The sequence below is a fragment of the Thunnus albacares genome, chromosome 9 (assembly GCF_914725855.1).
Source record: "Thunnus albacares chromosome 9, fThuAlb1.1, whole genome shotgun sequence".
In the NCBI taxonomy this organism is placed as follows: Eukaryota; Metazoa; Chordata; class Actinopteri; order Scombriformes; family Scombridae; genus Thunnus; species Thunnus albacares.
In genome coordinates this window covers 26,059,179-26,079,979 of record NC_058114.1, presented here as the reverse complement: position 1 = coordinate 26,079,979, position 20,801 = coordinate 26,059,179, and the positions used below count along the sequence as shown (strand labels likewise).

General features: G+C 38.5%; 3 protein-coding genes across 5 annotated transcripts; 2 read left to right on the top strand and 1 right to left on the bottom strand.

Moving 5' to 3' along the window:
* The first annotated feature begins 319 nt into the window (after nucleotides 1–319).
* ankrd29 (ankyrin repeat domain 29) lies at nucleotides 320–5,552 on the top strand. 2 transcript variants are annotated; one of them, XM_044360592.1, is made up of 10 exons: nucleotides 320–360; nucleotides 905–1,015; nucleotides 1,311–1,409; nucleotides 2,289–2,387; nucleotides 2,658–2,756; nucleotides 3,132–3,230; nucleotides 3,400–3,498; nucleotides 4,288–4,383; nucleotides 4,506–4,604; nucleotides 4,701–5,552. In XM_044360592.1, the coding sequence occupies exons 1-10, from the start codon at nucleotides 349–351 to the stop codon at nucleotides 4,782–4,784; spliced, it is 897 nt and encodes a 298-aa protein (XP_044216527.1). In that variant the 5' UTR covers nucleotides 320–348; the 3' UTR covers nucleotides 4,785–5,552. The 2 variants fall into 2 exon arrangements, with proteins under 2 accessions (XP_044216527.1, XP_044216526.1); XM_044360591.1 differs by lacking the exon at nucleotides 320–360 and having other exon boundaries at nucleotides 923–1,074; nucleotides 4,701–5,548.
* Nucleotides 5,553–6,025: 473 nt separating this feature from the next.
* Nucleotides 6,026–14,358, top strand: LOC122988345 (vacuolar protein sorting-associated protein 4B-like). The gene is made up of 11 exons (XM_044360590.1): nucleotides 6,026–6,229; nucleotides 7,725–7,836; nucleotides 7,967–8,117; nucleotides 9,663–9,721; nucleotides 9,849–9,968; nucleotides 10,057–10,213; nucleotides 10,311–10,459; nucleotides 10,543–10,624; nucleotides 11,324–11,543; nucleotides 12,592–12,732; nucleotides 12,895–14,358. The coding sequence occupies exons 1-11, from the start codon at nucleotides 6,209–6,211 to the stop codon at nucleotides 12,994–12,996; spliced, it is 1,314 nt and encodes a 437-aa protein (XP_044216525.1). The 5' UTR covers nucleotides 6,026–6,208; the 3' UTR covers nucleotides 12,997–14,358.
* Nucleotides 14,359–14,366: 8 nt separating this feature from the next.
* plekhb2 (pleckstrin homology domain containing, family B (evectins) member 2) lies at nucleotides 14,367–20,270 on the bottom strand. 2 transcript variants are annotated; one of them, XM_044360588.1, is made up of 8 exons: nucleotides 20,098–20,270; nucleotides 19,293–19,343; nucleotides 18,329–18,481; nucleotides 18,121–18,223; nucleotides 17,914–17,953; nucleotides 17,323–17,391; nucleotides 16,573–16,687; nucleotides 14,367–15,896 (listed from the first exon to the last, which is right to left on the bottom strand). In XM_044360588.1, exons 2-8 carry the CDS (start codon nucleotides 19,327–19,329, stop codon nucleotides 15,760–15,762), a joined length of 654 nt encoding a protein of 217 aa, XP_044216523.1. In that variant the 5' UTR covers nucleotides 19,330–19,343; nucleotides 20,098–20,270; the 3' UTR covers nucleotides 14,367–15,759. The 2 variants fall into 2 exon arrangements, with proteins under 2 accessions (XP_044216523.1, XP_044216522.1); XM_044360587.1 differs by having other exon boundaries at nucleotides 17,323–17,409; nucleotides 20,098–20,262.
* Between the last annotated feature and the right edge of the window lie 531 nt (nucleotides 20,271–20,801).

The following is a 20,801-nucleotide window of genomic DNA, read 5'->3' as shown; positions in this document are numbered from 1 at the left end:
GGTAGCACAAAATTTAGAATATTCAAATAAAGTACAAATACCTCAAAAATATTCCCACATAGACTACAGTACTTCAGTGAATATTACTTTCCACCACAGTGCAAATCTGTATCTATCCACCTGGCTTCACTCTGTGTGAGCTCGGCAGCGCCCCCCAGCGGCTCTCTGTGTGCCTCAGCAGCACTGCAGAGGATGAGCTCAGCTGACTGTCTGCCTGTTATTATGTCCGCGAACGGGCGCCGCCAACACCCCAAACACAGTGCAGCAAAACAGGCGAGAGGCGCTCAGCATCGTCTCTAATGAATGACTTCGCAGGAAGAAACATGAGTCACGCATGAGGTCTGCAGGATGTCTTTTAAGGTAAACCAGCCTTTTCCATCATTCTGGGCACAAAGCCTGGGAGGCCTCAATGAGAAAACACATTACACTTGCTTCCTCTTGCTTTTGCATCATTTGCAGGGTTTATTTAACAACGTGGTGCATTGAAGTGTTAAACACCGAGAGGAAACTGGTGTGAGCTGGAATTAAATTGCCTGTTTACTGACTTGAATGCAATCATATAATCCTGCTCTGTATGCGCGTGCCAGTGTGCGCGTGTGTGCTTTATGATAGTGTATTATATGGCCTGTGGTCCTACTTGAATTTCATTAAATTACAGTGTGTTTGTGTGCAACAAAAACTTAATTTGAATGTCTTTAGTCTATATATGTGAGTGTGTTGGTGAGTTGATCAATTGGCACACCTGATATGACTCACCTTTCATTCATGACACACATCAAACCTATAAACCTCAACACTTTGACAGGACACACTCTACTGTTTTTGCTGATACCCCTCTGTCAGTGTGCATAATACTATAATGGTGGTTTCAGGTCAGTGGTTGTTGTGTGTATTTACCCTCCAGAAGGAAACACCCCTGGCTAATGCTGTGTTTTGGGCAGCGAGGAAGGGGAATTTGGCTCTACTTCAGCTGCTCCTCAACAGCGGGCGTGTGGACGCAGACTGCAGAGACAGTGTACGGACGCTGCATGTGCTGGCTGCTCAGCTGCACGCTTTAACCATAACCCACCTGTGGTAGGGACACAGAGCGCTTCAAGCCTTACCTCTGTGGTGCATGTGTGTTCACTTCCATGTTATGTCCCCCCCCCCCCCACCTCTCCCATAATAAAGCGTGAGGATTTCATGTGTTAAGTTGGAAAATCAGCAGAATTCAGCAGTTTCATCAGCACTTTTAAAGCAGTTTTCACTAAGTCATCCCAAACATAAAACAATCGAGGTTGCTAATTTATCACTGCCATATTTTCTTTCAGTATGGAACAACAGCGTTGATGGTGGCATCATACAGCGGCCATTATGAGTGTGTCAAAGAACTTATCATGCAAGGAGCCGAAATCAACTACCAGAGAGAGGTATGATGGGAAAATAACTGGAAGTGATCTAAGACTTTTCATAAAGCTTCTGTAATGTTAGTTTTATGTTTGAAAAGTATGGAGTCCTTTGACATGAAAAGATTGGCAAAAAAGTGTGAACATGAGCAGCAAAACTACACCTGAAACAAGTTACAAACTGCTACTAAACGAGGCCTTAAAGGATTTAAGGTCTGACTTAAAACAACAGTCAGGAGCCCAAATGAACATTTTAACAACTTTTGCTTGCTGTAATTATTCCTCCTGTTCATACTGACAATTAGAAGATCTCCTCCAAATGTGCTGGCAATGTAATTGATGGAGGACAAAATCCATAGTCCTCGTTTTGAGGAAAAAATGTATTTAAAAGTTTATCTGAAGATAATATTAGGCTTCAGCCATCTGAGTTCGTCAAATAAAATGGATATGTGTCAAAGTTACAGTCTGTTTAGTAAAAAAATTCCCCCTATGTGTCTTGATGAACAGTATTTTCCTGTTGAGTTGCAGTTGAAGTATAGAAACAAAGCTTCATTTTCAGCCTCAGAGATACATTTTCATACGGGAGGACTACTGTGGATTTAGTTTCCCATCACTTACAATGAAAGTGCATTAGGGAACGGATCTCTTAATGGCCAGTATTAACAGGAGGAATCATTACAGCAGAAAAAACGTGTTTCACTGTTCATTTTACCATCCGACTATTGTTTTAAGACAGACTTGAAAAATTGTGGACCTATCCTTTAATTGGATATTTTTAGATTATTTTTCTACATTTCAAATACATGCAAACGTGGAAAGCATGTTAGCAACATGCAAGTTAAGGTCAAGGAAAATATTGCAGTGTATTGCAGTATCTTTTTTTAAATTTATCATTCTATCCAGACAGGTTCTACCGCCCTGTTCTTCGCCTCCCAGCAGGGACACAATGAGGTTGTCAAGCTCCTCTTTGAATTTGGTGCCTCCACTGAATTCCAGACAAAGGTATGCTGCAGGGCAACATGACGTGTATCATTCTTTATAATACAGGGTGTGATGGAGAATGCTCAGATACTATCATCTCAGACAATGATTCATGTGCATTATGTAGCAGTAAGGAGACAAAAAACTACTCTGGGGACTTAACAGACGTTCTCTCTGCAACATGTCATTCCCCATAGTCTATTTTTCTGTTTACGCTGTAGTTGAATGAACTTGTTACTAAAAATAGACTGCTGATGCCACTGCCAGCTTGTTTTTGTGTTTTTGTGGCAGGATGGTGGCACAGCTCTAACCGTGGCCTCTCAGTACGGACACTCCAAGGTGGTGGACACGCTGTTGAAGAACGGAGCCAATGTTCATGACCAGCTGAATGTGAGAAACCCTCACATCCACATCTTCTTCCTCTCACGCCTGCCTCCTCTCACTGCCAGTACTCCCTCATGCTTTTTTAATCCTGCTTGTCTGACAGGAACATGATGCTTAGTTGCACACAGTGTCCCAGCAGCTGGAATCCAGTCTCTCAGCTTTCTGCGGACTGCTGAGTCAGACACGACTGACATTTGGCAGGATTATTGTTTGTCCTCATGCGGGGGGAAACAACCTGGCTGTACAGACTCACGTCTATAAAATAGTAGTGATAAAGGAATATGCTATTAATAGCCTCTTTGTTTAGTTGGAATGTTTTTCTCGCAGGTTTTTCAGCATCCAAATATTAGCCTCTATATGAGATGATTCTTTTATTTTTAGGATGGTGCCACCTCTCTTTTTCTCGCCGCCCAAGAGGGTCATGTGACTGTGATTCGTCAGCTGTTGTCATCCGGTGCCAAGGTTAACCAGTCGAGGGAGGTAATGTTGCATTTTGAAGGATTTAAAGGACACGGCCACAGAGTGTCTCCCTCTTTAGATCACAGCTCTTTTTTCACATCTCTTCAGGTTAATATTGCTCTTTATTCTCACCTTCTCCCCCTTTATGTCCTTTTTCACTGCATCCTCCCCTCATCCATGTGTTTTCCAGGATGGCACTGCCCCCCTGTGGATGGCAGCTCAGATGGGTCACAGTGAGGCGGTGAAGGTGCTTCTCTTACGCGGTGCAGATCGAGATGCTGACAGACAAGTATGTTCTTTTAGGATTATTAAAGCAAACACAGTAAAGAGAAGGGGATGAGGATATCCCCAGTAGCATAATGGTTTAGGCACACACCACAGACCCCCCTCATTTCTGTCTGTCAAACAAATAATCTTAAACAAAAGATGTTTTGATTATTGATTGGTCCTCCTGTCTCTTACTTTGCCATTTTTTGCACCTTCTATATTGTCCAACAAGGATCATTACAGTCTCAGTTTAGTTATCTTACTAAGATTTCTCTGTTTAGCTTCCAAAATCCAGATGAGAGAAGAGAGGAGTTGTGTGCTAATCTGTGTCGCCATCAATTATCACTGTCTGGTCACAACATTTAAGCTTTATGAGCAGCAGCCACTGTTTATCAGACTTTTCTGCCTCAAGTTTCACCACTGAGGCTACATACATCTTATTGGAGGAGGTTGTTGGACCATATGCAGCCAGAGATAAAGGTCTGCAGACACTACTCAGGGTTGGAAAATTGCTGCCACCTTGTTTGCATGTTTTTTTTTTTAAGAAATAATGTAATCTACTCTAATTTACAGCTGATATTTTCCTAAAAAGATGCTGGAATTTATCATCAATCAAAGATAAAGCAATTAAGGACAGTGCTCCTTGTAATACACAGTAATACATCATGAAGAATCACATTTAAAGAAACTAAATGTGACCACAGAGTCAGTTTGTTAATAATGCAGCAATAGCATTTAATTGTATTTTTGTTATTACATACACTGTGTAAGTAATTTAAATATTTTAATGCTTTTTCTTCTGTTTCTCGAGGACGGATCAACAGCGTTATTTAAAGCAGCTATAAAGGGACACAACAGCGTCATCGAGGAACTCCTCAAGTTTTCTCCTTCACTTGGCCTTCTCAAGGTAAAGGATACTGTCATGGATGTAGTTCTGTTTTTAATACTGACCCCACAGCACTGGATAAAAAGAAGGTTTTTGGATTTGTTAGTTACTGGAGGATACATGTCTTTATTTGTTGTCTCCAGAATGGCTCGACTGCCCTTCACGCTGCTGTTATGGGAGGAAATCATCGCACTGTTCTGCTGCTGCTGGGGGCCAACGCAGACCCCACACTGCCCAACAAGGTAGAGAGCACTTGGATTTGGAAGATGAGGTGAAAAAAAAAGTAGAAAAGTAGAAAGTAGATCATTTCAACTCATTTCCTCATGTGTGTTTTGCAGAATAATGAACTCCCAGCAGATCTCACAAAAAGCGATCGCATCCTAAGAGTTTTACATCCAAAAATCTTAAATGGTGACAGCTGATGACAATCCAGACTCCTGCCTTCATGCCTGCCTGTACTACACTGATGTGTACTGAGGGGAAACGACAACAACACAGTGTCAAATCTACTAAAACTCACAATATGTACAGTACATGGTGTTTGCTTTTGATTGCATCTGAAATGAAGCTGTCGTATGTTGAATAAACCTGGATTAAATTTAGAGTAACACAAATAATGTGCAACCAAAACGCATTTGTCTGCCATGTGCATCATCTCCTTTACGCTGACGTTCTACAGTATATGCATTTATTTTTGTTTACACCAGGTGTTGTAAGATTTATAGGTATTTTGCACACTTCTCATTTGCCTTTTTAATAAATGTAATAAAATGTAAATGTGTTAATTAATGCCAAAGTGACAATGTGCATGTTTATTTGATGTACGAGGATTAAGTAATTTTATTATTAAAGCCACATAAGCCTAAACAGGCTTTGCAAGAAAAATATCAAGTTACAATAATAAAATAATAATGAGATATTGCATATTGTAGTAATATCACTTAGGTATAATTCCTAATATTGACTAGAGTTCAGTCCTTACAGATGTACACCTGTGTCTCGCCTGCATTGTGGTTAGATTGATTTAATTCCCATTTTTTCAGCAATGTAAAATGATTAATTATAAATATTTATATCTATAGAGTTGCCTTGAATGATTATACAGTAGGCTATCTCTTTTTAAAAGCACAATATGTCAAAGATGACAATGTTGTCCCCCTCCACTCAAAAATATGTTTTTCTTCTTGCTCCTACAGTTGGATGTTTGAGCCTCACTGTGCAGAATGATGTGTTTGACACTAGAAGGCTGTTTTTACATTCATCTGCTGAAAGTGGAAAGTTTCTTTGTGTTCATTGAAAATCTATTTTTAAGAGGCCAGTCTACGAGTATGATTTGTGACATCACAAATAGTTTGGAGCCAATCCCTACAGAAATGTGATGTGGAAATGTGAAGCATCCAGTGCACAAACACAGAATGGACTTTACAGTGAAGTAGGAAACATCATGTGTCCAACAGTTCAACTTCTGAAAAGAAAATACATTTGCATATTTATAGATTCTAGATTTTTTTTTTCTGGGAAAGGGAGTAAATGCTATTTTTTACAAGATAATTGAAATGTTTTTGTGGAAAAACCATATCAGACACACATTATTATTCAAAGTAGAGTATTTGATACACATCTCAAAACATGCCTGAGGGGGATCTTTAAAGATGACGCTGTCACGTGGCCACCGCGGAAGCGACAGGCAGCTTTGTGTTGATGCGGAAGAGAGACGAAAGCTTTGGGATGTTTTCCGACTGAAGTTGTTTTAAAATGAAACAAAAGTAACAGGTAACAGGACAAAAATAGACATTACGAGCTTACAGTTGTATTTGAAGCGACAGACTACAGTTTGAGCGACGTCATGGCTGGTGGCAATTTACAGGTGAGTAAAAGTTTTAAGAAGGAAGCTGCTTCGTTACGTAAGTTTGTCATCAAGCGAGAGAAAAGCAGTTCGTCCTTTTAATAAACGAGCAAACAGCTTTTATTCACTGTAAATGGCTAATTCAAAGAGTGAAAGTACGTAAATGAAACATCTCGACCTTAAACATGAATTAAATTCAGTAACAAAATTTAAGTAGTAATAAATGGCTTTATTCATGGTAATTAATAAGTATTTAATTAATGCTTTAGAGATCAGTTAATGATAAGTACAACTTTTGGGTTGCCAGGTTGTGAAAAATCACTCACTGGTGTTTTCCCTTTCGCTGTCGTGAAAAGTAACTAAGTACATTTACTCAAGTACTGTACTTCAGTATAATTTGATGCACTAATACTTGAGTATTTTTAGGTTACTTTCTATAACCTTCTAATCCACTTCAATTCATAGTAAAATGTCGTACTTTTTATTCCTCTACATTCATTTGACAGCTGTAGTTACTGAATGACTTTTTAAACTAAGGTTTTACATGAAATAATATACAAAATATGTGCTTATACAAAACTATGCACTGTTAAAAATTAAACCAGTGGTTCCCAAACTTTTTGTGACCCCTTATAAAAGAACAATGTCTGATTTGGGACACTTTGATGTTTTTAGATGTCTATGAGTTCCACCAAAGACACATTTACCGTCTAAAATTCTCACATGGTTTCATTTCAATACCTGTTAAAGCCCAGGTATTTTAAAGTATCTATTGTTTCATTTTTTTAAAAAGTAAAGATTAAAGTCCAAAAAAATCAATATCAACAACTTTGTTTTGTTTGTTTTTTCACTTTCCTACCCTAATAATATTGTATAGGTTAAACAACACTGGGGGGCATGTTGCTGTAGTTTTAGCTGTCAGCAGCCTCCTTAGGACACACTTCACATATTGCCATTACCAAATATGTAATTATAATCTAATAGTCTACATGTGACCCTTTGGAGGGGCCCACTGGACTAAACTACCCAACCGTATATAAAGTAGTTCACACATTACACATTCATTCGTCATTTTATTAACAAACCAACAATGTAATATATATATCAGTCACAGGGGCCATTTTTCTGCAAAAATACTTTTACTTTTGATACTTTATATATATTTTGCTGATAATACTTAGGTACTTTTACTGAAGTAGGACTGTTGTGCTGGTATTTTTAGTTAAGTAAATAATCTGAATAATTCTTCTACCACTGCCATCTCAGCACTACTTTCTAATAAGGCATATAACTACATTATTATCACATAAAAAGCAAAACATCAGCTAAATGGTTCTTTTGCAACCTGGCAACGCAAACATTATTTGTATTATTAGCTTCTAACTTATCTATAAAGTATTGGTAAATGATTTATCATGGCAATTAGCCATTAATAAAGCTATTAGTTACTACCGATAACAGGTTATTAGAAGGTTGTTCCTTAACTTCTTCTCTTTCATGTGTCTGTTGATATCAGAAAGCTATAGATCTTGCCAGCAAAGCTGCAGAGGAGGACAAAGCCAAAAACTACGAAGAGGCCCTCAAATGTTATCAGCATGCAGTGCAGTACTTCCTTCATGTTGTCAAGTGTGAGGATCTTGACTTGTGTCCTACCAGTGTTTGATTTCTTACAGCATTTGTGTGTTTTTATTTATTTAAACTCCACTTCTCTCCCACACACCACCATGATCTAAGTTACTCACTGTTTCCTTGCTGCAGATGAGACTCAGGGTGATCGAGCAAAGCAGAGCATCAGGGCCAAATGTGCAGACTACCTGGACAGAGCTGAGCAGCTGAAGGAATATCTGAAGAAGAAGGAGAAGAGTCCTCCATCCAAACCTGTCAAAGAGTCCCAGTCAGATGACAAAGGGTGAGAGTGAGCAATAAGACTGTGGAATGAGTCTATAAATATCCTATTGTCTGTTGCTTTAGCACTTGTTTAAATTCTGGGTCATGAGGAACATTTTCTACAGCATATCTGGTAACACTTTGTTCTACAAGTCCTGTAATTTCCCAATAATTATGTTATTTAGTGCGTATAATAGGGAAAATGGAGTTCTGGGACAGTTGTTTGAGTTTTGTCAGTTTTGTTAAAGGTGCCCTGTAGAGTTTTCTTGTAAACAAAGTTTCTATTTACAGTCGGTGTTTCTCTCCAACACACATTGTGTGTATCCTTGAGGGCTAACGAACGTGTAAAATGCCTTTCCTTCCTCAAAAACATTTGCAATGCCAAATTTTTAAACATTTAAAAACCTGCATTGTTTACATCCACGTTTACTTGTTTGCAGTCTTCTACTTCCCTATATTTGCTGGCACATTGCTGTGTTTCTTGGCGTGTTACCGTGACCTATTAATCAGTGGAATGATGTGAAACCATTGATAGGAATGTGTATTGATAAGCATCATGCATTAGACAAACATAATTGGGACCTGCTCATAAAAACATTGCTCTATAGCTCTACTAGTGGTCAAAAACTCCACAGGGTACCTTTTAAGTTTAAAAGCAGTTCTTTATTACCAAATGACTTTCATTGAAAGAGCTGCTAAAACCTTAACAACTAGAATAACTGACTGTGACCCATTTAAACCCACATAAACATGAATTTATTATTGGAAACTTTTTCCCCCAGATTTTTTTAAATGTATGCCTTCCTGTAGACAGATTTGACATTTTTGCATGTTCAGCTGACCTGCTGTGCTAAAAGCTTCTCTAGGTTGGAAGTTTACCAATTGAACACTATCTCCATTTTCCCTATAATTAGTACCAACTTACAGAGTTTTTAAAGTAAATAAGTAAGGATTTATTTAATATTGCACTTTTTAAAACAAAAGTTACAAAGTAAAGAAACTTTCCTAAGAAATTACAGTTACAGTTTCTTTCCAGGAAGTTATTAGCAAACTATGGGACCTGTAAAATAAAGTCAAGTCAATTTTATTTATATAGTGCCAAATGACAACAGAAGTTATCGCAGGGTACTTTTCACATAGAGCAGGTCTAGACTGTACTCTTTAATTTACAGAGACCCAACATTCACCCTAGAGGGGACAGCAGCAAGGAAAAACTCCCCTTAAATGGGGAGAAACCTCGAGTAGAATCAGGCTTTAGGTGGGCGGCCATCTGCCTTGACCAGTTGGGTTGATAGAGAAAGAGGGAGGGGGAGAGGGGAGAGAGAGACACAGAGAAGCACAGCAACAACAATAATAACAATAACAATGATAATAATAATAATAGAAAAATGACTACTAATAATAGCAGCTGCGGTGGGCGTCAAGCTGGACAGCAGTAGGTCCACAGCCGAAGGTCTCCTGTGAGACGAGAAAGCACAAAACTTGCATATCCCTATAAAATACAAACCATTGTTCAGTGTTCAATAAAGCTTCAATCAGGATGTGTGATGATTTCATTTAATTTCAGGAATGAAAGTGATGAAGGGGACGACCAGGAGAAGAAAAAGTTCCAAAATCAACTCTCAGGTGAATGACACAGCATTGAATGAACGCAGACAGATAGACGCAGCAGTTAAATATGTTGTTTATTACTTTCAGAAATGAATACATGCTTTGATCTATAAGGTGTTTATCACACCCGTCTCTCTTTAAGGTGCCATTGTCATGGAAAAGCCAAACATTAAGTGGAATGATGTAGCTGGACTTGAGGGAGCAAAAGAAGCTTTAAAAGAAGCTGTCATCTTGCCCATCAAATTCCCTCATCTGTTCACAGGTACAGAAAACAAAGGTCAACTTTAAACCTCCTGAACTAATTGTGCACATGTGAACAGTATTTAATTACACTGTATATATTTGTGTAGGAAAGAGAACTCCTTGGCGTGGGATTCTTCTGTTTGGCCCACCAGGAACAGGGAAATCCTACCTGGCCAAAGCTGTAGCCACAGAAGCCAACAACTCCACCTTCTTCTCCATCTCCTCTTCTGACCTTGTGTCCAAGTGGTTGGGAGAAAGTGAAAAGTGAGGCCCGGGTTCTTTACATTGATGAAACTGTGGATATCAGAAACTAATAATAAACATCTGTTATGTCTCCACCTCTCTCTCTCTCTCTCTCCAGGTTGGTGAAGAACCTGTTCACTTTAGCACGAGAACACAAACCATCTATCATTTTCATTGATGAGATCGACTCCCTCTGTGGCTCCAGGAGTGAGAACGAAAGTGAGGCAGCGCGCAGAATCAAGACAGAGTTCCTCGTCCAGATGCAGGGTAAGCAAGAAGAGGTCTGAATAGTTATACTTTTCTCATTTGGTAACTTTTGCTAAGTGTAAGAAATGTTGTTCTCCTTGCAGGTGTTGGAAATGATAATGAGGGAATCCTGGTCCTGGGAGCCACAAACATACCCTGGACACTGGACTCAGCCATCAGGAGAAGGTTAGTCTCACTTAATCCATACATAATGAATCTCTGACCTTCAAACCACTGCCATCCATCGAGCCACACCGCTAGCATGGCTAAAAAGGTTTTTGACTGCATGTCAGCTGATCAGCTTTGTGTTTTCAACCATCCACTGCAGACTGAAATCTTCCCGTGCATTTTCAAAATTGAATTTGTATACCTACCTTTGAAAGAAAAAGCCATCTGGACTCAGCTATCTTAAGCAAAGTGGTGAATTAGTGAATATGTGAAAAAAGTGTGTTATGTATAGGATGTTTTATGACAGAATGAAACCAAACCGAACCGAATCTAGACTCTAAACTGTAGATCTTAGTAAAAGTCTGGAAAAGCTTGTCTACATGTCTAGATATGGTTTCTAACAGCTGCATAGAGCTGTAACTGCTCCAGTGAACCTGGGATCTTAAAACAACTCTGTTTTTACTTGTGTATTGCAGCCTTTGATAGTTGATCACAACCTTAATGACAGCTTGACAGAAAACCAGTAGACCTCTCAGACATGGTCCTAAATTAGTTTTAGCACAGTCAGCAACCTTTTTGTTTGAGTCCAAAACTTCTTATTAGACAGAATGAATGTTGCAGCCTTTCACAACTCACAACACATCATCTTTTCAGTAGTTCAAACATCAGCTCAGTTGCCTTCAGAACGGCTGATTGAATCTTTTGTCTGTGTCTTAGGTTTGAAAAGCGAATCTACATTCCTCTGCCTGAGGAGCATGCCCGCTCCTTCATGTTCAAACTGCATCTGGGCTCCACCCCCAATGAATTGACAGACGCAGACTTCAACACACTGGGCAAAAAGACAGAGGGCTACTCTGGGGCGGACATCAGTATTATCGTCAGGGATGCCCTCATGCAGCCCGTCAGGAAGGTTCAGTCAGCCACGCACTTCAAAAAGGTAAAAAAAAACCAACAGTAACATGCTTGGTCCAATTTTCTTTTGGGAGTCCAGCTGAAATATAATATACTGTAACACTGTTAAAAAAAAATAGGACAATAGATTAAAATTAGAACCACTTTTAAAATTCTACAAGAATCACGGAAGAATGAGACTCGATTTTGACAAAAGTCATGTTAGTACCTGTCCACAAATGATCTTTGCTTGCAATTACATGACCACTCGTCTGGAAATTGTTAAAAGTCACCTCAGGAAATGAAAATAATAATCAGAGGTAGATGATGATGTGTAGGATGTGCAATTTAAGAGGAACATGGGGCAATTTTTAAAAATGCCTAAATACTAAGCACCCACTAACATCACTCACCTAACATCTCGGTCCTCAGACCTTCATCAGGAAAGGTTCATATACAGACAAAGAGCATTCATAGTCTGTTTATGATCTGACGAACCCATAAGACTTTTGGAGTCTTTTCATGTGTTTTCATTCTTGCAATTTTCACCATTTATGTTTCCTCATTGAGTACTTGCACCCAGGAACAATGCAACTCGACACCATGGCAACCAAAAGGGTTTTGTGAACAAACAGACGATATCAAACACAACTTTTTCCTACTCCAGCGAGCCGTATATGACACTGGCCTCGCCGCCTACATTTATAGACACACCTGAAGCTCTGGTCAGGCCTATCCAATAGCAGTGGCCTGGGAGTGACCTTGGAAGCCAACGAGCCCAGTGCATTTTGGGTGTTGAAGGTTTTCTACCTTTTGAGCAAAATATCACAGCCATTTTCTCGGTTTTCTCTGGTCATAGGGCTCCAATTTCAAAAATAATTGCACATTTCTACTACATAGGTGACCTAGTTTTGATAAATCATCATATTCACAGCGGTGAATTTTTCCTTTAAGTACAAGTAGTTGTACATATCATAATGCTGCTTGGTGGAACTGGATGAATCGGTTACACCCAAACTGGGATTCACCAGTCTGTTAGTGTATCTGATTGTTTCTTTGAATCTTTACTTCTGTCCATCCACACACTTATTAAGGTTCGAGGGTCGTCATGGAATAATCCTGATGTTGTGGTGGAGGACCTGCTGACTCCATGCTCACCAGGTGATCCCAACGCCATAGCAATGACGTGGATGGAAGTCCCTGGGGAGAAACTTCTAGAGCCAGTTGTGTGCATGGTGAGAGAAGAGTGTTTGGTGTCTAACTGCAGATATTCATTGGGGGTGCACACATGCATGTTTTATTTAACTCAAATATTTTTTAATAGTTTGTTCAGTTTTCTTATGAATACAGATGACTTACAGTGATCAGGATTGATTCTGACCTCATTTTCCTTGCAGGCTGACATGCTGAGGTCGCTGTCCAACACCAAGCCAACAGTGAATGAGCAGGACTTGGAGAAGCTGCAGAAGTTTACCGAAGATTTTGGTCAAGAAGGCTAATAATAGTCACACTCTGCTCATAAATACGACTGTAACTAACAATTATTCTCACTGTCAGGTATGATCTTGATAAATCGATTAATCTTTTGGTCTATCAGGTGTTGGAAAATGTTCATAACAGTTACTGGAGCTTAAAGTTCTTAGTTGCTTAATCTGATCAGTGGTCAAAAACACACAAAGTACATATTACATTAAGATGTGAAAAAAGAAAAGTTTATATCAGGGTTTAACTCGCTATAACAGCAGATGTTCGCGGTTCATATTCTATAATGAACTAGAACGATTAATCGAATTATCAAAATCTTAACTGATTACTTTTATGTTGACAAACTAATATTTTAATCAACTGTTTCAGCACTATTAATTTAACCATCCACTGAGGCTAATGTTTACATCCATACTCTTTATTTGCAATGTTTCGTATTTGTTTTGCTTATTGCTCTATTATTGGAAGCCTCCAACCAAAGTCATACTAATAGTCTTTATTTTCTCAAAGGAAATTTTGATTAAAGGTACCCTGTGGAGTTTTTGACTTCTAGTGGCACCATGGAGCCATTTTTTATGAGGGAGTTCCTGTTTTGTTTGCTGTGCATGTGCGATGTGATATCATTCGATACATTTTAAGACCTTAAAGATGCACACAATGTGTTTTGATGAGTAGCACTGAATATAAACATGACTTTGTTTACAAGGAAACTCCACACTGCACCTTTAATCAGTATCATTGTACAAATGGTGATGGCTTCAGTGGGTAAGTGCACCTTTCCAACACTACATACCTCTTATTTTTGTCTAAGGAGAATTATATTGTGCTTAACAGAATTAGTTGTGTTTTTATAAATGGGAATTTATGCTTGAAATGTAGGAATGCCACTCTTTTAAATTTGTAAATAACCTTTTACTGGTTATTTTTGTTTGATTTTGCTTCAACCAAAGTTATCATTATCAGCTTCAAAAGGCCTTCTGGGTTTTAATTAAGTTAATCAGTTTTAAATGAAAATTAAATACTGCACAATAATTCATTTAAAAGCATTTTTTAAATCCAAATCTACTGACAGTTTCTATTATTTCATATCTCTCATTAAGTTATTTTGACACATTTTTTTAGTTGAGCTGGATTTCTAAAAAGGCTCTACTTTCAGTCTGTTACATTATAAAGTATTTATATGTTCTGTCTATGTGCTCAAACTGTGCCTTTGGTTTTGAAATATTCTTATGTTCATGAGTTTCTTTTTGGGTTTGCAGAGGTTAATTATTGGTTAAATAAATAAAACATGTTATGATGTATTGCACTTTGTTTGTATCCTACATGATATGTTCTGTGAACAAAAGTCTCGGGGTGAAATAAACAACAAAAAAAGAGTCATTCATAACTTTGTGAATATATTTAATTGTTAAAATACATCTTAGTTAATTGTCAGATATTTATATTTTAAATGCAGGGTAAATCATAATTTAATTAGTACATTTGATATGAGAAATATAACAGGTTTTCATTAAATTTTACATCTTCACACAATTTAAGACCTATAGAAAAATGACATCACATTACGCTGCTTGCACAAGCTGATAATTTGCAAAGATGAAATGAAACTGAAGAGATGTATAAGACTTGAGTCTTATTCATCTCTTCTGTCAGTGTCATTAATAAAGATATTCAGTATGTTTGAAAAGCACACCAATGTTTTCTACTGAGTAGAAACTGCCATTCTAAGTGAATAAATGCAGTCATAATTACCATGAATAATGGGAAAATCTGACAATATTCAAGTCATTTGGAGTGAAAAATAAGTCAAGTCCAACTGAAATGTAACTACATCTTAAGAGACTGATTCAACTGATCAGTATTTGTACATAATGCACCGAGCCTATTGAAATATAAACCAAAATATCTATTCAAACACTTCAAATGAAATGAAATATGATCCAGCAGCTGCCAATGAAAAATAACCGTAACTCTTAGGAGTGACGTCCCTTTTCACTTCAAAGCACATCGTGTACATGCCAGTGTTTCCTCACGTAGACTTATTTGTGGTGAAGACAACATCAGACATCCCATCGCAACCAGATTCCACCGAACAGGTACCTCAAAATGCTACAATGAAATTGATTTAATGCTTTGATTTAATTGATTTATTGCTTTATGTGTGCAATCGTCTTTACACAACTCTCATCCAAGCCAGCCTCCACCACAAATAACCTGAGAAGCCAAAGAAACACTGCTTATTCACAACCAAAACAGATAAATGATACATGAAAAAAGTAAAATAACATGAGGTACAGTACACAGATGAACACAAAACCTGTAAAAAAAACAAAACAAAACAAAAAAAAAACCCAAACACCTACTCATGACTATGTAGATAATTCAGCAAACATAAAGGACAAATGTGCTCCATGAAAGAGGAACAAACATGACTGAAATGTTTAACAGAGGACCTGAAGTGTACGTGAAAGGAGTAGGGTTTTTCCTGTCATTTAAATAACTCTTAAAAGTAAGTAATTTTTTGGTTAAGAACATTCATATTCAGACAACACAAAAGGGATGGGAGACTGCCACACAGGGCATCTGAGAAAGTGCTAACAGTATTTATATATAGGACACATAGGGAGTAAGTCGCCTGCTCATCACAATCATGCTTCATAGATGAAAATAGCCCAACAGAGACATTTTACTCCAACTCCTGTGATGGCACAGAGAGGAAGCCAAATGCTGCATAAACGGGGGAACGGTATGCTACGAGGTGTACGTTAATTAAAACACTAAAAGACAGAGAAGAGAGAGCCGAGTGCCAAACCGGTTGCGGCACCAGCGAGCATGCCCAAAGCCACATCTCCTCCGTCGTCACGCTGGCGCTCCCGAATAACAACATGGTTCACTCCAGGCGCAGGGTACCCACCTACGAAACACAGCGATAACATGATATTAGAGTTAGCAATGCTGAATTCCAATTGAGGGGACATACAGCAAAAGTAATCCTTCATTTTACATAAACCACTTCTGACGCCTTTATCTGCTCTAATATTACACGATCAGGAAGGAAGAAGTTACTATCAACATCAGAATATAGAGGAGTTCAAAAAGTGATACATCTATCTACATCTGTTTAGACTCAGCTAGTAGTTACATCTAATTAAAATCCAATATTAACACTAATAGAACCATTTACATAATTAAAGGGAAGCTATACAACATTTGTTTTGTATCTGGTTTCACTTTTTAAAAGTGCTACAAATGTATTACAACAAAAGAAGACAATTTGGGATATTATCTGGTATGACTACAAGACTAGCGCACATTATTTAACCATGTTGAAATGATGTGTGAACGCCCCCAAGTCAGTATATCAGGTTGTTTTCCTGTTCTACCCGTTCTGATGATATTGTGAATGTGAATGTAATTGTGAATGCAGCATTACTGCTGCCTCAAAGAGCTGCCTGCTAGCATGGCTGGTTTATCTGGACATCAGTAGAACTTTGGAGGCTTGATGCATTTTTTGCATTATTGCATGCCATCTTACATTCAATATGAGGGTTTACTTCTGCACATTTGCTAAGAAATATGCAGTCTTTTACCTTGGTACTGATAAGGATAAGCAACAGCGTAGGGCTGCCCATCAGCTGAGTATACAATCTGTGTAGCGTGTTGGGTATGTGCTACATACTCTCCATATGGACCCGGAGCATAAACCTGGTGAAAGGTGACAGAAAAAAACCCATTAGGACTCTGTTGATCCTCAGTACAAACAAACCTTTCATATTATAGAGACTTATTTGATTCAGTGTTAATGTCACAAATACTGCTTTAAGTAACTTTTATCCACTTCTACTAAAACACCAGTAGATGGTGCTAATGCTTTCTTTTTTGGTTTTACCTAAGTCATAAGTTTGGTTTTCCCTTATGAACAATCATGGAATAGTAGCAAATATACTGTGACTACATGCATCACATGGTGCAAAATATGACTACAGCACAATCATGCATGTATGACATCACCTTCCTCAAGAGATAAACATTGAAAACCAATTTCCTTTTCACCCATAACCACTTTAAAAAGTGCCTTGAAAGTGTTTTTCTATTTGTTTCTCTCTGCCTGAGATTTCCCCACTCCAACTCAAAATCCTAATCAAATATTTCCAGTTTTTATGTGTCTTACACAATGTAACAGTCCATAGATTTACAGAACTGAGTTTGACTAATTTATTGCAGGAGTAAAAGAATGTGCTGAAATGTACAGTTACATTGCCAACAACTTTAAAACAATCTTATTTAAACTAAACTTTGAACTCATTTATAGCGACATGCATACTGTTCATGTCTTTTACCTGTGGTGGGGGAGCATATTCTGTGTAGGGGGGAGGAGCGGAGGCAATCACTTCCTGTGCAAAGCCGATCTGAGGAGGAGAGACAACCTAAAAATATAAAACAACATAAATGAAGCCACCTCATGATGTTTGGACAAATCTGAACAGTGGTTTCTGACAGGTGGGTTCTGATATAAACCCATTAAAAGCAGTTCATTCCACTATAGCGGTTACCATCATTAGCTACTTAAAAAAAAAGTCCCTGTTGTGCAATCTTGTTTGCGTTTCCACCGCATCTGAGGAACCATGTACATAAGTCAAAGTAGCCAGTATCTGTATTTGACAAATCAGCGATAGTCAACCCTACAAACCCCACCCCCAAAGAACAGAGTTCCTTAAAAGTCCCAGAGAAACACTATTGAGAAATAATAAAATATGACCCCCAGTCTTATGATCTAAAGCTGCCTTAGACCATTTTCTAACTCTGAGTTGAGTTTGAGTCACAGTTAGTCTAGTTAAATAAAATAAAGATAGATTGATTTTACAACTTCCAGTTCATATTTTGATGGACAAAACAAAACTCAAATAGTTTAAGATGTAGCAGAATCTCACCGCATTAATTCTGGCATCCTGGAGTGCCATGGTCCATGCCCTGCAACAAAAAGTGCCTTGGTATCAAAATCATATCTCTTCTGAAAATACAAATAAAGAACATCTCAAACGAAAACAATAAAGTTCACCAACATGTAAACAAAAAGAGACAGGCCAAAGTAATTAAACAAACTTCTATGACGACTCAGCATGTATGTGCTGTCTTACAGAGCATCATCTGCACCATCTGCACAAAGACTGATGACCCGTCCATCTCTGCACACTATCTGGAGCAAGGCATCACGTGTCTTCCCCTCTGGAGGGTTGAGCTCTGAGGAGCCAAACAACGAGACAAACAGAGTTAAAAATATGAGCAAAAGTTCGTTAACACTGTAAATGTGATCCAGTGACATCATCATGTACAACTGACAAGCACCTTGACATGCAGCAGAACTGCGAATGTTGATGCAGTCGACCCTCATGTGGATGTCATCCTCCATGTCACGGCGTTGTTGATCATTATAGAACACAAGTCGTCCATCAGCCCACAAGTCAAACCAGTTCCTTTTCCAACGGCGCAGTATGGTACCTAACATGGAAATACACTACAGTCAAATTCAATCCAGACTGAATTTATATAACTATTATGCAGTATTTCTTACCAACTGTGGCAGCATCTTTACTGTCTGTAATCTGGATATCACACAATACTTGTTAAAGGGGACCTATTATGCTTTTTATGGATGTCTGTTCTTTATACGCTGGTATGATGTTGGATACCTATGTTAATTATGGTCAAATTTCCAAAACTTGAGGTTAACGTATGTAGAAATGCTCCCTGCAAGTCAAGTCAGGGCTTCAACCTGCCCCAAACGCTTCGTTTTTTTTCTACCTTGCTGACTAGCGGACGTCAGATCGTCACACATGCCCATAAACAGCCGTCCATTCCGTAGCCTTGGTTGCTAAGGTTGTTGCTAAAGTTTTTCCATGTGTTGTTTGTGTTGTTCACTCGCATATTTCAGATCAGATTCCAGCTTAAACATGTACAGATGTATTAGAGAAGCTGACATTTTGAGTAAAGAATGAGAACAAGAAGTAAAATCCTACTACTATAGTTTGTTTCATGGTTTGTTTACGCAGCCTCCCCCAATCAGAACAGAGCGGGTTCACCAGGAGGGGGGAGCCTTGAAGAGAGAGTAGCTATAACAGCCTGTTTCAGACAGAGGCTGAACTCAGGGGACTGCATAAAGAGCCAGTTTAAGTTAAATAAGGAGTTTGTGAACTGAGAATCATGCAAAGCTACTCTAGTGGAGTCCCAGAATAAAAATACAGAGCTGGAAATTAGCATAATAGGCCCCCTTTAAAAGTTGAAACTGCTGTGCCTGTGTACGGCTACTTACTTTGTCGATGGAGCCAACCACTCTTCACCATAGCCATCTTAGAGGCAACACCTAAAACAACAAAACACATTTATAATACTGTATCTTGGTCATAATGCTATATAAACTAGTTAAGCGATGATGACTGGGTGTGGCATATGAAAATAAAACCTCGTGACTCGCAGCACTATTGCTGTGTCCACACAGCAAAGTCCACACTAACATTTTAGGAACAATATAGAAGAGCTCTAACAAACGGAAACAATAGTCTTGAACGCTAATGACTGAGTTTATTGATCTTAAACACGAGATTTGACTTTGCAACCTAATAAAAGTTCATGAACAGACACGCTGACACCATATGGTTATTTACAATAACACTGACGTTAGTAGAAGCTATGTAGCTAGTTGTCAGAGCCAGAGCTTTCATGTTCTGTTCAAGCAAACACTTAGTCAGACAGTTATTTAGCTTTTACTCTAAATTAGCCAGCTAGTTAACCAAACCTTCATGTGACAATAGGCCTGTTGTGAACAGGTCATCCTCATTTGTTATTGATACAAGTTGGACTAACTGAGAAAGTGTGGTAACGTTATAACTGATGGCGTGAGCACAATAACCTCAGGACGCTTGAAGCAAACAATACGTTAACTTATGTTTTTTGTCTGGTGTCAAACGTAATCGAAGTTAGCTAGCGTTAACTAACGTTGTTTGTATAAACATGTCAGTGCGAGATAACACATTAGCCCACTGTGTTCATAGTTGGCTAAAACGGGTCTTTGCAACAGAGAATAACAGTAACGTACACAGTTTGGTTAAGTTACTTACTTGATTATTTGTGTTTTTTAAGAAAATGTGAAGTCTTTGGTGAGGCTACAGACGACACGGGAGTGAGATACATACAAATAAGACGATGCCCTCCTCGTACAGAAAAAGCCTGACCAATAAACTGAGCGGAAACACACTGTCGACGTGCGTTATTTTGTCGTCGGTGGCAGCCGTTAAGCCCCGCCCGCTGAGCATCTTCACTAACGTTCCGTCTCTTTGAGGAGGGAGGTGTTTGTTTTGAATGACGTCACCTGTCAGCTGACAGCGCTGGAAAGTGCGAGCAAACGCAGTGAGGGCGCGCTCGTTTTGTCTTCCCGGTGAGCTCACATGGTGGGCGAGAGATGTGTAAATAACTGTAGTTCGTGGTATATACTGAAATTGAATTGACTGTTGGCCATCAGATAGTTTTATTAACATTTGTGGGTTTTCTCTGCTGACTGAAGTACGCACTAATATTTGAATAAGGTTTTATATTACGGTTTTTTATATTAAAAATAATAATAAGAAATACTTTATTAATCCTGGGGGGAATTTAAGTGTCACAACAGCACCGTCCAGCACACGTCACACACAATAATAGAATAAAATCGTTAAATTGTAAAATAGAGAAGATTATTATACATAATGTTGTAATTATATACATAGTATATAATAAAATGAGAGTAGTGAGATGCTATCCAGTGTGCAATGATTATATACATAAT

What these genes read in the sequence shown, in the direction of transcription:
- ankrd29 (XM_044360592.1), top strand. An exon ending in ACGCAGACTGCAGAGACAGT is followed by an intron (nt 1,016 to 1,310) that starts GTACGGACGCTG and finishes ATTTTCTTTCAG; the next exon opens with TATGGAACAACAGCGTTGAT. An exon ending in CTTCACTTGGCCTTCTCAAG is followed by an intron (nt 4,384 to 4,505) that starts GTAAAGGATACT and finishes TGTTGTCTCCAG; the next exon opens with AATGGCTCGACTGCCCTTCA.
- LOC122988345 (XM_044360590.1), top strand. Translation starts at nt 6,209, where the DNA reads ATGGCTGGTGGCAATTTACAG. An exon ending in CTTCCTTCATGTTGTCAAGT is followed by an intron (nt 7,837 to 7,966) that starts GTGAGGATCTTG and finishes TCCTTGCTGCAG; the next exon opens with ATGAGACTCAGGGTGATCGA. An exon ending in TAGAGCCAGTTGTGTGCATG is followed by an intron (nt 12,733 to 12,894) that starts GTGAGAGAAGAG and finishes TTTTCCTTGCAG; the next exon opens with GCTGACATGCTGAGGTCGCT.
- plekhb2 (XM_044360587.1), bottom strand. Translation starts at nt 19,329, where the DNA reads ATGGCTATGGTGAAGAGTGGTTGGCTCCATCGACAAA. An exon ending in GATGGTGCAGATGATGCTCT is followed by an intron (nt 17,954 to 18,120) that starts GTAAGACAGCAC and finishes TTTTTGTTGCAG; the next exon opens with GGCATGGACCATGGCACTCC. An exon ending in AATATGCTCCCCCACCACAG is followed by an intron (nt 16,688 to 17,322) that starts GTAAAAGACATG and finishes ACCTTTCACCAG; the next exon opens with GTTTATGCTCCGGGTCCATA.